This window comes from Microtus ochrogaster, unplaced genomic scaffold (genome assembly GCF_000317375.1).
Source record: "Microtus ochrogaster isolate Prairie Vole_2 unplaced genomic scaffold, MicOch1.0 UNK25, whole genome shotgun sequence".
In the NCBI taxonomy this organism is placed as follows: Eukaryota; Metazoa; Chordata; class Mammalia; order Rodentia; family Cricetidae; genus Microtus; species Microtus ochrogaster.
The window spans coordinates 1,900,191-1,916,626 of record NW_004949123.1 but is presented as its reverse complement, the minus strand read 5'-3'; the positions used below and the strand labels follow the sequence as shown (position 1 = coordinate 1,916,626).

At 44.3% G+C, this 16,436-nt stretch overlaps 1 protein-coding gene across 2 annotated transcripts in view; it reads left to right on the top strand.

Moving 5' to 3' along the window:
• The window catches only part of Gpsm2 (G protein signaling modulator 2), a 46,016-nt gene that overhangs the window by 14,337 nt on the left and 15,243 nt on the right, over nucleotides 1–16,436 (top strand). For both annotated transcript variants that reach the window (XM_026789657.1, XM_005367903.3), the window contains 7 exons: nucleotides 8,893–9,114; nucleotides 9,829–9,964; nucleotides 10,395–10,537; nucleotides 11,703–11,826; nucleotides 11,923–12,038; nucleotides 15,395–15,550; nucleotides 15,869–15,977. In XM_026789657.1, coding sequence (XP_026645458.1) covers nucleotides 8,894–9,114; nucleotides 9,829–9,964; nucleotides 10,395–10,537; nucleotides 11,703–11,826; nucleotides 11,923–12,038; nucleotides 15,395–15,550; nucleotides 15,869–15,977 — 1,005 coding nt within the window. In that variant the 5' untranslated portion in view covers nucleotide 8,893. The remainder of the gene's footprint in view (nucleotides 1–8,892; nucleotides 9,115–9,828; nucleotides 9,965–10,394; nucleotides 10,538–11,702; nucleotides 11,827–11,922; nucleotides 12,039–15,394; nucleotides 15,551–15,868; nucleotides 15,978–16,436) is intronic.

Below are 16,436 nucleotides of genomic sequence, written 5' to 3'. Positions count from 1 at the left end.
GTATGCAGTTTAATCCCGTGGTATACAGTTTAATCCCGTGGTATACAGTTTAATCCTGTAGTATACAGTTTAATTCCGTGGTGTGTAGTTTAATCCCGTGGTATACAGTTTAATCTTGTGGTATGCAGTTTAACCCCATGGTATGCCCTGAAAGTCAAGAAAGAGTTGACTCTCAGCAGTTGGCCTCACTGGCATCAGGTGTGTGTATGCACACATACATACACAGTAAGTAAATGTTCCTTTTTTGAAAGCAAGGCATGGTGGCTCATACCTGTAATCTCAGCACTCGGGATTGAAACAGGAGTTTTGCTGTGAGTCCAGCCAGCCTGAGCTATATACTGGTTTCTAGTTTAGGCTACAGAGTAAGACCTTGTCTCAAAAAAGCAAGAATATTTTCAAATAAAGGAGAATGGAAGGCATTCAACCTTGGCCAAGCATTTACTATGAAGTACTCCCGTCTAAACCCCAGGCTGTATCCTCCCAGACCTGAAAGGTTACTTCTCGTCTTTTCACATACTCAGTCCTGCGGGAAGCACTGCCATGTGATCTCTTGAGTGTTCCGTAGATTCTTCTGCCCATCTGCATCTTTCCCACCCTGCAGTGGTTCAGGTTCCCAGTGTCTTCCCTCCTTCCTCCCAACATTACCCACGCTTAACTTCCAGGAATCACCTTAAATTTGCCACTGGGAGCTCAGTGAAAACAGAGCTAACCGTGCAGTCCCGGGCGGCCCCTAGATGAGCACAGTGTGAGCCGCTCCACCTTCTGCCTTTGTGCCTGGGCCATACGCTTCCCGTTTGCTGCTCTCCATCTGCACTGTACACTGTGCTGCTCTCCATCTGCACTGTACACTGTGCTGCTCTCCATCTGCACTGTACACTGTGCTGCTCTCCATCTGCACTGTACACTGTGCTGCTCGGTGGCTCAGTGTTTAGCTTGGGCGTGTGCATGGTGACTTGAATCCCCTTCCTACTGTCTTGGTTTAGCTCATTCTACTCATGCCTAAGAGTTAGCCCAGAGACCCTGATGGAAACTTTTCCTAAGCTTGATAGTTTGCTCAAATTGTGACCTGCACAAACTGTGTCATTAGGTGGAAGGGCTGTTTGTCCTTCTTTACCTCTCTCCTATTTCTCTGATTGCTAGTACCTCAGGGCAGCACAGTTGCCTAGCGTTCGTTTGGTATGCATGCCTGTTGAACTTTGTAGAATGTAACCATCAGATGAACCGGGAACACATTTATCTGTCTTTTGATCCTTGTGAGTGCTATTCCCTGTGGTACAGTAGAAGAAATGCAGATGAGGAGGAAAAGATTGGATCCCTGCCTGTAGGGAGATCTTAGTTTTCTTCCCTTTCCGTGACAGGTCAGACCTGATGGCACATTGCTATAGGACTTCCCGAAGGAAAGATTTGTCACAGTAGTGAACATCCCGAGCACGCCTGGCCCCATCCGTGCTCTAACACAGCATTCTGTAGAGGGTAGCCTGTGTGCAGCTTCTGGTCATGATGTGATGTGTTGTGTCTAGTCTAGGTTCCTCTGCTACAGGGTCCTCTGTAGTAAATACTTAGCGTGCCATGTCTTAGCCATCTGGTTCCTTCGTTGTAGAATTCCTCGTCTATAGGAATCTCTGTAGTTCAGTGACAGCAACTTTGAAGTATTTCCCTTGATAACAGAGGAAGCTTCCTCCCGGGGGACATCAGGAAACACTTTATACCTGTTTAGGAACATGAATGCTAACAACAAAATTAGAACATTTCTAAACTTTAAAAAATTCTGATTGACTTTAGAGAATTTTAGGTATGATAAAATAATCTCTCTTTCTCGGTTTTGAGTCAGGGTCTTACTATGTGCCCAGGTTAGTCTCAAACTCCAGAGCTCAAGTAACCTTACCTCTTTCTTCCAAGTGCTTAATCTTAGTGATGTTAAAATACTCTTTAGCAATGCACACTAAATATTTGTTAGTGAAGTTATATGCATTCTGGAATTTACTTCAGGATAATCTGGGGTTGGAGTGAGCTTAGTTGTGGAGCTGAAACGTCGATCACACTGGTAATTGTGAGGTTGAAAGATGGGTACATTATATTCATTACACTAGCTTCTACAGTTTTGTATTTCTTTGCGACATGCCCTTCTTTGTCCTTGTCACACGAAAATTCTTCAGTACTTAGACATTATAAAAAATAAGACGACAACATTCAAGTAAAAAGAGTAACCACAAGCTGGAGAGATGGCTCGGCAGTTAAGAATTTCTGCCCTTGCAGAGGACTCAAGTTTGATTCCCAGCATCCATGTCAGACTCACGACCCCCTGCAAGTCCATCCAGCTCCAGGGGATCTGATGTTCTCTTCTGGCCTCTGAGGGCACACACACACACATGTGGCAGGGGGTTGGGTGCGGGAGGCATACATGAATACAAATAAAAACAAGTATTTCTTAAAAAGAAAGTAAAATAGGACTGGGGAGGTGTCTCAGTGGGAAAGAGTGTTTGCTGCCTAGGTATGAGGACCTGAGTTCAGATCCAGCACTCACATGAAGGCCAGGGGTGGCCACGTGTGTAACCCTGTTGCTGGGGTGAGGTAGAGACACTTACTGGCCATTACTTAAAAGACCCTGTCTCATGGGGATAAGCCTGAGAGTGATATCTCAGAACACACCATGCCTCCATTGACCTCTGAACCCACAAACATGCATATCATACATACACCAAACACACCTATAAATAAAATGAAAATATTTTAAAAGATACAATTTAGGGACTGGCTGAGGTGGGGAGGGTCCCGCAGTTGGTAAAATGCTTGCCCTACCTTCAGTGGTCCTGAGTTTAATCCCTAGAACTCATATGCAGAAACAAACAAAAAACAGCAAAAACTCAAACAAAATCCAGGCTCAGTGGCACATTGCTGTGGAGACAGAACTCGGATTTCTGGAAGTCACTGGCAGCCAGTCCAGCCTACTCAGCAGGCTCAGGCCAGTTAGAGCCCTTCTCAAGGCTCCCAAGGAGCAGCACGGAGCTTTTCCTCAGGTCCTGTGCATACACAGAGCAGCATATACATGACAGACACAAACAGCGAAGTAGAATTTGGTATTGAATTCAGTTTTGCTAGAGAATGTAATTGCTAATATTCCTTCCTGAGGCCGAGGAGGTAGCTCGGGTGGTGGAATACTCTTTTGCGTGCCTAACCTGAATGAACCCCAGCAGAGTATAAAACAGGTGTGGCAACTCACCCAGCTGTAATCTCAACACTCAGTATGGAGACAGGAAAATAAGAAGCTCAAGGTTGTTCTTTCTTAAGCAGAGTCAAATCAAATCTGGGATATATGAAACCCTGTCTCAAAAAAATAGCAATAATAATACTATTATTTTTCTAAGATAGTTTGAGGTAACAAGGAACACTAGATTAGAAAACAAACAAAGAAACAATTTATATCCTTAGCTTTTCCGCCATGTGATCATTAAGCCAATCAGATAACCTGTCTGAGCATCTATTTCCCCTTCTGTTATTTTGGGAGATGTAAATTTGAAACTTACTCTATAAAATTTAAAGCTTGGGGCTGAAGAGGTGGTTCATTGTTTAAGAGCACTTGTTGCTCTTGCAGAGGACATGGCTTCCATTCCCAGCACCCTTGTGGTGGTTCACAGCTCTTCATAACTTCAATCCTAAGGGAGCTGAAGCCCTCTTCTGACCTCCTCTGGCATCCAGCACACATGTGATGCTCAAACATACATGCAGGCAAAACACACCATAAAACGAATAAACCTAAAAAAATTGTCTAATTAAACTGCGAATCCTAGTACTTTTGCAGTGCTTTTTCTTCCACAAATAAAGTAGAACAACTCGACCTATTGATAAGTAAGATACAGACAGCTTGTAGGAGCCAAGACTGCTGGTGGAAAGGTCCATGCCCGAGGAGAGTACGTGAGCAGAACTAGGCTTTGTGAAAGGAGGTGGTGGATGGTGCTCCTGGTTTGAGGTCGTAAGTCCCAGCTCCCATCATCACCTATCCTGAGAAACCTTTGGAGGAATCAGATTTGGACATAATCAGTATTATTGGGCATTTTTAAGTGCAGCTTCAAGATTTTAATCCTGTTTTGCTTTGACTGATATAATTTGAATGCAAGAAATTAAAATTAAAGTGGTAATGAAGATGCTAAATGTCAAAATCTATTGTAGAAGTGAGAAAAGTTTGGCATCGAAATACCAGACTTGTGCAGAAGAGGAATTATACCTGACATGTTTGTGTTAGTTACTTCCTGATTATAAAATGCCTGACCTAGACTTGAGGAAGCGAGGGTTTATTTTTGCTTACAGGTTGATGGTACAGTCCCTCAGGGCAAGGATGGCATGGCCGCAGAGACAGTGGTCACTTTCTGTCCATACTCAGGAGGTAGAAAGCAGGGACTCTGGTATTCAGATCACTTTCAGTTTTTTTTTTTAAGATTTATTTATTTATTATGTGTACAACATTCTGCCTGCATATATGCCTGCACGCCAGAAGAGGGTGCCAGATCTCTCTACAGATGTTTGTGAGCCACCATATGGTTGCTGGGAATTGAACTCGGGACCTCTGGAAGAGCAGCCAGTGCTCTTAACCACTGAGCCATCTCTCCAGCCCTCACTTTTAGTTTTATTCAAGTCCAGGATCCCTGCCTGTGAAAGGTGCTGTTCCCAGTCAGGGAGCGTGCACCCCAGTTCATGTAGAAACCCTTCACAGACAACACAAGGTGCTGTTCCCCTTCAGGGATAATGCGCCCCAGTTCATGTAGAAACCCTTCACAGACAACACAAGGTGCTGTTCCTGGTCAGGGAGAGTGCACCCCAGTTCATGTAGAAACCCTTCACAGACAACACAAGGTGCTGTTCCTGTTCAGGGATAGTGCGCCCCAGTTCATGTAGAAACCCTTCACAGACACACTGAGAAGCTTTGCTCAAGGCGATCCTGTCAATTGACAGTCGACATAAACCGTCTGGTTTGCTCTGCTTACATTTATTCAAAGCAGTTCTTTTGATTGTGCATCTAGACAGGCTGTCAGGAGCGACGAAGAAGCCCTGTCAGAGAGGAATTGCCCTGGCCTGGTTCCTGCAGCTGAGTATGTGCTTTGTCTTCACCCCAGCTGGTAAACAGATGAAGTAATTCTCTTTTCTCACGGTGACAGAGAGGATAGGAAAATTTCTCTGTCATTTAATGATCTTCTAAAAATGCATAAGCTTAACTTGCTATATTTTACAATTCTAAATATTTGATTGGAGTTTAGGGATTTTGTTGCGATATTATCTTGTTTCTTCATAATATATAATAGAGTCATAGTATGTCTGCATTGACAGTCCCCTAGATAGTTTTGAATTTTAGCTCAGACATTAGTTACTATAGTAACTTAATTTTTCCTATGAACATTCTCACGATCTCAGAGGACAGTGAGGTAGGTCAGCGGGATTCCAGTTGACTATTATGGTTTCTGGTGATAACTACATAAAAATGTCTTTCCAAAAGTATGTAACTTGGGCTGGGGGATGTCTCCGTGGGTAAGGTGGGTTACTGGCATGAGGGCCTGAATCCAGATCTCAGCACCCGTGCAGTGTAGCAGCCGCGTGGGGTAGCACGCTTGTAGCCTCCAGCCAGACAGTACAGCCAAATCGGTGAGCTCAGGGTTCACAGGCAGACTGTCTTAAAGGTACAGTGGAGAGCGACGAAGAAGACCCTTGACCCTTGCCTTTGGTCTCTGACCTTGCCAACTGTACACACAGGCAAGCAAAGCTTCACATCCGTGCGCACACAAATGTGTAACTCTTATGATATTGTTTTGTCATCATATAGAGCAGACAGAACACACCCATACACACAAAATTTTGTTATGTATTGTATCATTTGAATTGATGATGTCATGTTGTATGAATAAACTTAGAAATCCAGAAGGCCATGTAGTGGTGATACTTACTTTATATGTATGCTTGCTTTATATTGATGCAGATAAACACATAGATCCTGTTTGTAAATGCCATTTTTATGAATAATTCTGCTTGTCTCTGATGTCCTGTGTAACCCAGTCATCCTGAATTGAGAGCACCGCTGTCTGACCATTTCCCTACTCTCTCTCCCTCTGTGGAATTATGTGCCATGCATGGCTGCATATTTTTTTTTATTATTTTGAGTATGAGTGTTCTGTCTGTTGATATGTCTGTGTACCACATGGGCCTAGTACCCAAGAAGGCCAGAAGAAGGTATTGGATTCCCTAGGACTGGAATTACAGATGGTTGTGAGCCACCAAGTAGATACTGGAAATCAAACCCAAGTCCTCTAGAAGAGCAGCAGTGCTCTATCCACTGAGCCATCTCTCCAGCCATGCTTGTCACAGCAGTATTTATTGCTATGAATCTCCTTGTGTAGATGTCTTATGAACTGTGGAACTATACTCTGAAGATCTGTTCCTAGAAGGGAAAATGCGTGTTAGATATTTCTTTTTTCTTTTTCTTTTTTTTTTTTTGGTTTTTCGAGACAGGGTTTCTCTGTGGTTTGGAGCCTGTCCTGGAACTAGCTCTGTAGACCAGGCTGGTCTCAAACTCACAGAGATCCACCTGCCTCTGCCTCCCGAGTGCTGGGATTAAAGGCATGCGCCACCACCGCCCGGCGTGTTAGATATTTCTTACACAAGAATGTTTAGGTTAAAATTTCAGTAGGAAGATTTTATATACATATATATGTATACATACACACATACACACTTTTTTCTCTTTTCCTAATGTTTCCTCCTGGTAATTCTTAGGTAGCCACTGGTTCCGGTATTCAGACAAAGACAAACTGGTTCAGATGCCTCATCTAGCAGCTTTCATGGAAAGGGAAGTTTTCACTTGCAAAAGACAAGAAGAGTTTTGTTAATTTCAACCCTGTGGATAAAGAAATGTAACTAGCTACTGTGGGGTGCATGCTATGATCCAGCACTCTGGAGCCTGAGGCAGGAGGATCTCCAGTTCAAGGCCAGCATGGCTACATAGTGAGGCTGATTCAAGAAAGAAAAAAATTAGGGGAAAAAATGGATAAATAGTAGCAGACCAAATACCTGTACAAGATTGGGCCCGTCAACAGTCCGTCGTGGATGGGGGAGGGGCTCATAAGACCTCACCTTCTGAAGAGCTGTAGACAGTTAATGGTTGCTAGGAGACAGGGAGTCATATTCCCACTGTTGTAGCCACTGGTAAGTTGCCCACTTGAAGTGAATGACTCATGCTCATTCAGGCACGCACCAGCACACATCCATCCATTGTAAGTGTTACACTTACCCAGGAAGCTAAGAGGGCTCCTTGTTGGGAAGAAGAAAGGTTTGGCAGTACAGGGAGAGTGTAAGAGAGGGTAAGGGGTGTAAAGTGCCTTGTGTATCTGTGTGAAATTGTGAGAACATAGGTAAACTGTAGAACAGTGTAGCTGGTTGCGTTTCTGATTAGACTGATTTCATCTTTCCGTGTACTTAGTTCTTCCTTCCTGGTCTCGTTGGATCCGTCTACTGTTGAAACATGTTAGCCTTGGTTATATTGACTTGGATTGCTTTTGTAAGTTCATACATGGAAGGCAAAGTTACTGTCATAGAACAAGCGATAGACATTGGCTAAGTATTTCGAATTGTTAAAGAGAAAGCTACCTGAGTGCAGAATTGAGGATTAGCTGTTAGAGATGCTGGATAAACCTGCCTGTTGTAATTCAGGAGTCTGCTTTGAAGCTTTGCTGTTGGCTCGTAGTTGATCTTAGTCCATACTTTTCTAGTTCCAGCAGGGTATAGTCTACTTTTACAAACACATTTTATATTTATGGTTGTGAGCCTAGCCTTTAACGGCTGAGCCATCTCTCTAGCCCTACAAACACATTTTAATGTATGGCTGTAAGGGCAGCCTGGCCTGTCCTTCTCAGGAAGACCATACATCTCCTCTGACAGTTTTTCTCTGCTCTAAAGGTCACCACCTAGGCTAGACTGGCTGGCCAGCACACCTGTGGACCCTTGCCTCTCCAGTGTGGGATGACAAGCATGTGCCAGACCTGGCATTTTTACATGGGTCTGGGAAATGAAATCAGGTCATTATGCTGGCAAGGCAGGTGCTATACCAGCTCAGCCCTCCCTCCACCCCTCTGCTGTACCAGCTCAACCCTCCCTCCACCCCCCTGCTGTACCAGCTCAGCCCTCCCTCCACCCCCCTGCTGTACCAGCTCAGCCCTCCCTCCACCCCCTGCTGTAACCCTCCATTTCCATCTAAATTAATTGCTTTCCAGGAAAGCTTCTTGATCTTTAGTTCTCTAGTGAATCAAGATAGTTTGTTCCTTTATTCTTTTAGATGATAATTGCTTGTGTGCTGGTAAGAAATGAAAAAGGAGTGTTTGTGTGTGTGTGTGTGTGTGTATATATATGTGTATGTATGTGTGTATGTGTGTGTGTGTGTATATGTATGTGTGTATATGTATCTGTGTGTGTATATGTATGTGTGTGTATGTGTGTATGTGTGTGTGTGTATATGTATGTGTGTGTATGTGTGTGTGTATATGTATGTGTGTGTGTGTGTGATATGAGACTGAGAAAGGCAGATGGAACGAGGGATGGGTAGATGGAAACACTACTTAGGATAGCCTCCCTAGTAAAGTGGGTTGTTACTCTGGGCGGGCCACTTATAATAAACTCCATATACGATATTTAGCTACCCCATCTAAGAGACCTCTGAGGCTCAGAGAAATATGAGCAGGCAAATTAGCTGTTGTTTCAATTAAGCATTTACTGTTTTGTAATGTTAGTAATGTGTATGTAACTCAACTAAGCACCCGTCTGATCAAGAGTAGCCACAAAGTCCTCGTTTATATTACTGGGAGTTAAGATCAAGGATGTAGTTGTGATGCTCTAAGTGTCTGTCTATATAATTTGCAGAATGGAAGCTTCTTGCCTTGAGCTGGCCTTGGAAGGAGAGCGCCTGTGTAAATCGGGGGACTGCCGCGCTGGCGTGTCCTTTTTTGAAGCTGCAGTTCAAGTTGGAACTGAGGACCTCAAAACCCTCAGTGCTATTTACAGCCAGCTGGGCAACGCTTACTTCTACTTACACGACTATGCCAAAGCCCTAGAGTACCACCACCACGACTTAACGCTCGCCAGGTAACATCAGCCTTTGACATTCTCCCTCTCTAAGTTGACTTACTTAAAAAAACCAAAGCCAAATTCCCATTCACTTAAAAACCAACAGTGTGTTTCACGGCTTCTATTTGAAAACGAATGTTTAGACAAAACAGTTGAATTGAGCAGTAATGAAACAGCTCTCAGCTTAATTAAATGGATGAAGATTAACTAGAGAAGTGCTTTTTATTATTTAAAATAGGTTTCAAGGTTAATGAATTTCATCTTAGCTGTGCCATTTGTCCTCTAGAGAAACTGTTCTTGACTTCTTTGTGTCTTAAGTTTTTGTTTGTTTGTTTAAGACGGGGGTTTCTCTGTGTAGCAGCCCTGGCTGTCCTGGATGGAGCTCCCTCTGTACACCAGGCTGGCCTTAAACTCAGAGATCCACCTGCCTCTGCTTCCCCAGTGCTGGGATTAAAGGCTTGCACCACCACTGCCCGACTATATCTTAATTTTTTTTAAAATATTTATTTATTTATTATGTATACAATATTCTGTCTGTATGCCTGCAGGCCAGAAGAGGGCACCAGACCTTATTACAGATGGTTGTGAGCCACCATGTGGTTGCTGGGAATTGAACTCAGGACCTCTGGAAGAGCAGGCAATGCTCTTAACCACTGAGCCATCTCTCCAGCCCCTGTATCTTAATTTTTAAAGTAGTTTTAACATCATTCACTTTTCAAACTTCTGTCCCAGGACTATTGGAGATCAACTGGGGGAGGCTAAAGCCAGTGGCAACCTTGGAAACACCTTAAAAGTGCTTGGGAATTTTGATGAAGCCATAGTGTGCTGCCAGCGACACCTGGACATCTCCAGAGAACTCAACGACAAGGTAATAAAGATGGTAGGCCAGATGACGGCTATTTTCCTCGAAGTTTATCTGTAAAGTCAAATATTCATAGACAAAAGAGAAACAGAGTTTTTTAAAATAGAAAAAGCAAATAGCAAAAGGTCCTTCTTTGCGAGTGGAATGATATGTTTGATTCTCTGTGAATGGGCATTGGGTGCTTGGTTTCCTTGACAACAGCATTGAGGATAATATAAACAAATGGGGAGTGGCAAGATGGCTCAGTGGGTAAGGGCACTTTGACTTCAGTCCCCAGGGACCTGCAGGAGGGTGGAGGGGGCGAACCAACACGTGCACCACCACACGCATCATGCACACACACGATAATAACACATTAAGTAAATACATGGGATCAGCAGTAGAAACCCCTGGCCTCCGTCTTTAGAATGTAAGCTTTGTTGACATCTCCACCCAGGTGGGAGAAGCGCGGGCACTCTACAACCTTGGAAATGTGTACCATGCCAAAGGGAAGAGTTTTGGTTGCCCCGGGCCCCAGGATGTCGGAGAGTTTCCAGAAGAAGTGAGGAATGCCTTGCAGGCAGCTGTGGATCTCTACGAGTGAGTACGCCTGGCCTCCCGTGCTCTTTACCCTGTGGGTGGTTCCCAGTTTGTCAAAGATGCAGAAATAGGGGCTGGAGAGATGGCTCAGCAGTTAAGAGCATTGCCTGCTCTTCCAAAGGTCCTGAGTTCAATTCCCAGCAACCACATGGTGGCTCACAACCATCTGTAATGAGGTCTGGTGCCCTCTTCTGGCCTTCAGGCAGACACACAGACAGAATATTGTATACATAATAAATAAATAAATATTAAAAAAAATTTAAAAAAAAGATACAGAAATAGCCCGGTGGTGGTGGCGCACACCTTTAATCCCAGTACTCCTGAAGCAGAGGCAGGCAGATCTCTGTGAGTTGGAAGCCAGCCTGGCCTACTGAGCGAGTTCCAGGGCAGCCAGGACTACAGAGAAACCCTGTCTCAGAAGAAACAAGAAAACAAGAAAGATGTAGGAACTGTGAGCTAATTCACTGGCTGTGGTAGCACACGGCTGACCTCCCAGTTTGGAAGTAACCTGCTCTACATTCTGAGTCCAGGATGACATATTGAGGTCCTGTCTTAAACAAAACAATGTATCTGTCTGGGTGATGTAATGTCTCTGTGTCTGTGCTGTGTGGCTGTGTATGAGTGTGACGTGTGTATGCGTAATTAATCGGGAAAAAAAAAGGCAAAAGTAGGCTAACTTGAAAACTAAGCACTGGAAACAGTAGCTGCTGAAGTGCTACTGTACTGCAGAAACCTGCTCTTCACTTAAACTGCAGACCAGTGCCCCTTAGTGGTGAAAGCAAGAAACACCAATGCTTAGTTTAATTTATTTGGGGCGAATTTAGTGTTTGGTCAGTAGGATTTCAAACAATCGCCTAGCTGTCGGGCTCTGTGATCATCTCTTGCTGGCTCTGAATAAAGACCTCCAGCCGGCTGTTTCAGTGAATGAAGATACTGCCCCGCTCAGAACGTGCCTTTAAGATACTGTCATTATAACTGTAAGCTGGCTTTTTTTCTGACTAACAGATTAACTCTGGCGCTGGGGTATAGCTCAGTGGCCAGCACTTGCCGAGCATGCCCTAGGCCTGGGTTTAAACCCCAGCTATGAAAAAAGTAAAACCTGTCTGCAGTCAACCAAGAACTTTCCCCTAAACTTACACTCTCACCGCTTTTTGTCATCACTAAGGGAAAACCTGTCGTTAGTAACTGCTCTAGGTGACCGAGCAGCGCAAGGACGGGCCTTTGGGAATCTCGGCAACACACACTACCTCCTTGGCAACTTCAGGGATGCAGTTATAGCTCACGAGCAGGTAAACACGGAGCTGGAGCACTTCCTCCTCGGAGCAGAGGGCCATGATTGGGCAGTCTTCAGCTCTCTCGTCTCTGACGAAGGCTTTATGTTACAGCGGCTCCTTATTGCGAAAGAGTTCGGAGATAAAGCTGCCGAAAGGAGAGCCTACAGTAACCTCGGAAACGCATACATCTTCCTGGGGGAATTCGAAACCGCTTCCGAATACTACCGGTTAGTCAGATATCTTTGTGGGTCAATGTAAAGCGAGCCCTTACATAGCCTGTAAAGTCACAGTGGGCTTTGGGGGTGAGACCCGGCTACTGACGTGTGTTTCCAGGGCCTAGGCTCCCAGGCCTGTCTCCTCATCTGTGTGGGTATCAGGATCTGGATTTGGGGATGTTACAAGAACTGGGCATGTTAAGAACTTACCTGGTACGCTGCGCTCAGGAAACATTGTACTCAAGTTTTGTTTTTGTTTTTTTTCTGGGAGTTTGGACTGGGGCCTTGAATTTGTAGTCCTCCTGTCTCAGCCTCCTGAGTGCTGTCATTGCCAGCATTGGCCATTGAGTGTGGCCTTTTACCTGATACTTAATAGCAGAATATGACTTCCTTTATGTTTTTTATTACCTTTTGTTTAAAGTTTGAAACTTCTAAGGTCCTTTATGAATCTGTTTAGTGTGTAGGGTGTGTGTTTTATCTCACTCAATTACTAGTGGTAACAGAGGCCAAAAGGAAGTTTGGTTAAAAAAAACTAGGTCTTGTGGGAAGACTGTTAAAGTTTTCACACACACACACACAAAAGGATGTTAATCTCCACCAATGGCCACTGAATTTTTCCATCCTGCCCCACCGTCAGCCAGCAGTTCTCCCTTCCTTCTGTCCAGCATCAACTCCACCAAAGCTGAGGCTCTGCTCTGCCTGCAGCATTGCCAGCTTGCACTTCTGAGTCAGGGCCCCTCTAGCCCACAGTAGGCCGGAATCGATGGTAGCAAGGTCTGACCAGCTTCAGGTCGTCTGCTCTGTACCTTCTGGACTGTTGAGGGTTTTCTCCACTTAGTGGGCTTCAAACACTCATTCAGACTGAACCAGACACACAGGGGTTGGTTTGTGCTGATACTTCAGAGATTCCTGTATACAGGATTCAGATAGTTTGTCTCAAATCAACAACAAAAACAATATTGGCTTTTTAAAAAGGAATCTTTAATTTAAAAAAAAATTATATACATTAGTGTTTTGCCATGGGTGTCAGGTCCCCTGGAACCGGAATTACAGACAGCTGTGAACTGCCATGTGGGTGCTGGGAATTGAACCTGGGTCCTCTGGAAGAGCAGTCAGTGCTGTGCTCTTAACCACTGAGCCGTCTCGCCAGCCCAGTGCTGGCTTTTTGGTGTATGTCTTTCCCAGGTCACTAATCCAACCCATCCTTAGGAGTACCTTTCTCTTAATACATTTTCTCTGCTTTTGTTACTCCACAAAGAAAAATCTGGGTGTTTGGCACATGCCCTTAATCCCAGAACTCAGAAGGCGAAGGCAGTGGATTTCTGTGAATTTGATGCCAACCTGGTTTACAAAGTGAGTTTCAGGCCAGTCTGAGGAAAGAAAAAGCTAAGGTTGGGGGCCGGAGAGATGGCTCAGTGGTTAAGAGCACTGACTGCTCATCCCAAGGACCCAGGTTCAATTCCCAGCACTCACATGGCAGCTCACAACTGTCTGAAAATCCAGTTCCAGGGGATCTGACACCTTCACACCAATGCACATAAAATAAAAAGCTAAATAAACAAAAAGAAAAAAGAAAAGAAAAAGCTAAGGTTGCTTTGGTCCATCTAGAACATTAAATGGTGCTGTCTTTCTTCAGCCTCCAAAGGGGCCATGACCCACAGGTTGAGAACCACTGAATTCACTAAATAAGACATTTCCTTCCTAGTATGTCATGTGAGGAGTATAACATACATGTTGATTTTTAACTGCCAAGTTTCTTATATTTTAAAGTCGAGAACACAGAAAAGTCTTTGCTATTAAATGTTATACCTACGTTAAATATTAAAAGTTCTGTTACAAATTGGTTGATGGCTTTTTGACTAAAGAAGTTACGAGTTTGCTGTTACGGCTTGTTCCCCACAGCAAGCAGACTAGAACTCAGAAATTTAACCTCTGTTCCAAAAACACAGGTGAGTGATACTTTTGGAACACGCCTTCAGAATTGTCTCCAGGCCCATGGAAAAGTATGTGACCCATGCTTTTCAGGATACAAAGCAGCAGCTTGGCAAACAGACCTAAGTAATTGAATTTTCTCCTAGAAAGATTTCTGATCATTTACAAACAGTAATGGTGGAGCAGAGACAGCCGTACTGTGGGGTCTGACGGCAGTCCTGAAGTCTCAAAACTGCCTGTGAGGACCAGCCACTAGAGTAAGCATGCAGCCTACCAGGGCGACAGCTCTGGAGATTATCATTGTTAGTATATAGCTTGTGTTTTTGAAAAGACCTATCTTATTACCATATTTCATTTTTGAAGTAGTTATGAGCGGTGAAGTGATTGTGCTTTGGGCAGAAACTCTGGAAAAGGTCATTTAGATTATTGAATCCACAGGCGTCTGTAGGCTTAAGCACTGATACAGTTTGCATACATCCTGGTGCATCTCAACGTTCCCAGAGCCTTGTGAGGTATTTCTCCCAGCCGTTAAATACATATATGAGAAAACCGATAAGAAGCTTGCGTAGCTTGTTCTCGAACACATAGTGAGCAAGGGTAGGGTCTGAATCAGACAATGCTGTCCCAGGACCGTGTTCTAGCCCATTACACCAACTTCTTGCTGATAGTATACCGCATGTGTTAGGTAGGATTTGTGTCATGTTAAATAAAATGTTTGGTATTTATGAATCAGTACTGTGATTCACAGTACTATAAACCCGCATTTAAGGACTTTCCCTAAATATTATAAATGTTGACAGAGGGTAAAGATAGCAGTAGGATTAAAGACAGATGTTGGGGTTAGGGAGACGGCTTCACTGGCAAAGCACTCACTACATAAATATGAGGACTTGAGTTCGAGCCCCTGCACCTACCTCAAAAGTTAGGCACCATGGTGTTACCTGTAATTCAAGTGCTTGGGGTAGAGATGCAAGGACAAAGATCCCCAGGCTCACTGGGCAGCTAGCCTGGCCAAGTCAGTGAGACCCATCTCAAATCAGAGACCGATGAGGAAGACAGCAGCCTGGTGCAACTCTGGCCTCCACGTGATGCACGCACACACACGACAGCCAGTGCATGAACACGTGTAAGTTACCGCCAGCACAGAGGGGAGAGAGCGTCTTCTTGACATACTTCTGCTCTCCAGAGGTATTTGATCTCATGCTTCAGCACGGCTGTATTTTGGTGAGCTTATTAGGACTCAAAGTCTAAATCTATTTTTTTTTACACTTTAAAACAGGTTTTTACTTTTTCTAAAGTAATGGAAGATAAATTGAACTCTCAAACAGACTTGTTTAAAAGGCAGCAGAAAGCAACAAGAGATGGGAAATGTCAGTATTATGATTCTTTTAGAACCAGAATTTCAAATGAGCTTTATGCGAACTGGTTTCTCTTAGGAAGACACTGCTGCTGGCTCGGCAGCTTAAAGACAGAGCCGTGGAAGCTCAGTCCTGCTACAGTCTTGGGAACACGTACACTTTGCTGCAGGACTACGAGAAGGCCATCGACTATCATCTGAAGCACTTAGCAATTGCTCAGGAACTCAAGGACAGGTAATTCACTCCCGTCCCTGAGTTAGGGCAAATGCAGATGCGTTATTGAATTCCGGCCTTTTGCCTCTGCCTCCCAAGCGCTGGAATTAAAGGTCTGGCCACGGCATAGTTTAAAGACTGTTGCCATGTTTTAATATTTGACTTGGAGTTTGGTGTCGAGTATTCCCGTTTCTCTGTCTGGACTCCTCGTTGCTCTGTCTGAAAGGTTAAGTAAATACAAAGCATGCTTTGATCCTTGAATTACTGCTTGGTTGTATTTATTCTGTACAAAGACCTCGTTTCAGATAACTACATGTGAATTTTTCGATTACATTTTAGAATTGGTGAAGGACGAGCATGTTGGAGTTTAGGAAACGCATACACGGCTCTAGGAAATCATGACCAAGCAATGCATTTTGCTGAAAAGCACTTGGACATTTCAAGAGAGGTATGAGACAGAGGAGACCACGGCCTGCGCTGTTGTCGCTTACAGATCAGGGAGGCCGTGGGGTGTTTTCCAGAGCAGCCTTACAGCTGTGCAAGCAGACAGGCGGCTGTGTTGCCTTCATCTGGGGAGACAGTGGGATGAGCTGGGGCATGTGGGAATAGGATGTGCCAGAACATTCCATCTTCTTACCCGGGTAGAGAAATATCATGGTTTTTTAAAGAAAAAGTTGATATTTAGAACCAAGGACTGGCTCTTGCTAGACCTGATGGCTCTTTGAGCTTAGATACCATTTCTGAGCTTCATTTCTCTCATGTGCAAATGGAAATGGTAATAGATACCATGGGAATTGTTAGCACACGCACGGGTGCACGCGCACTGTGAACGGATGCTTACCCTTTCTCTGTGTCACTCTAACATAGAAACGCTGTGGTTACAGGTGGGGAATTGTTAGCACACGCA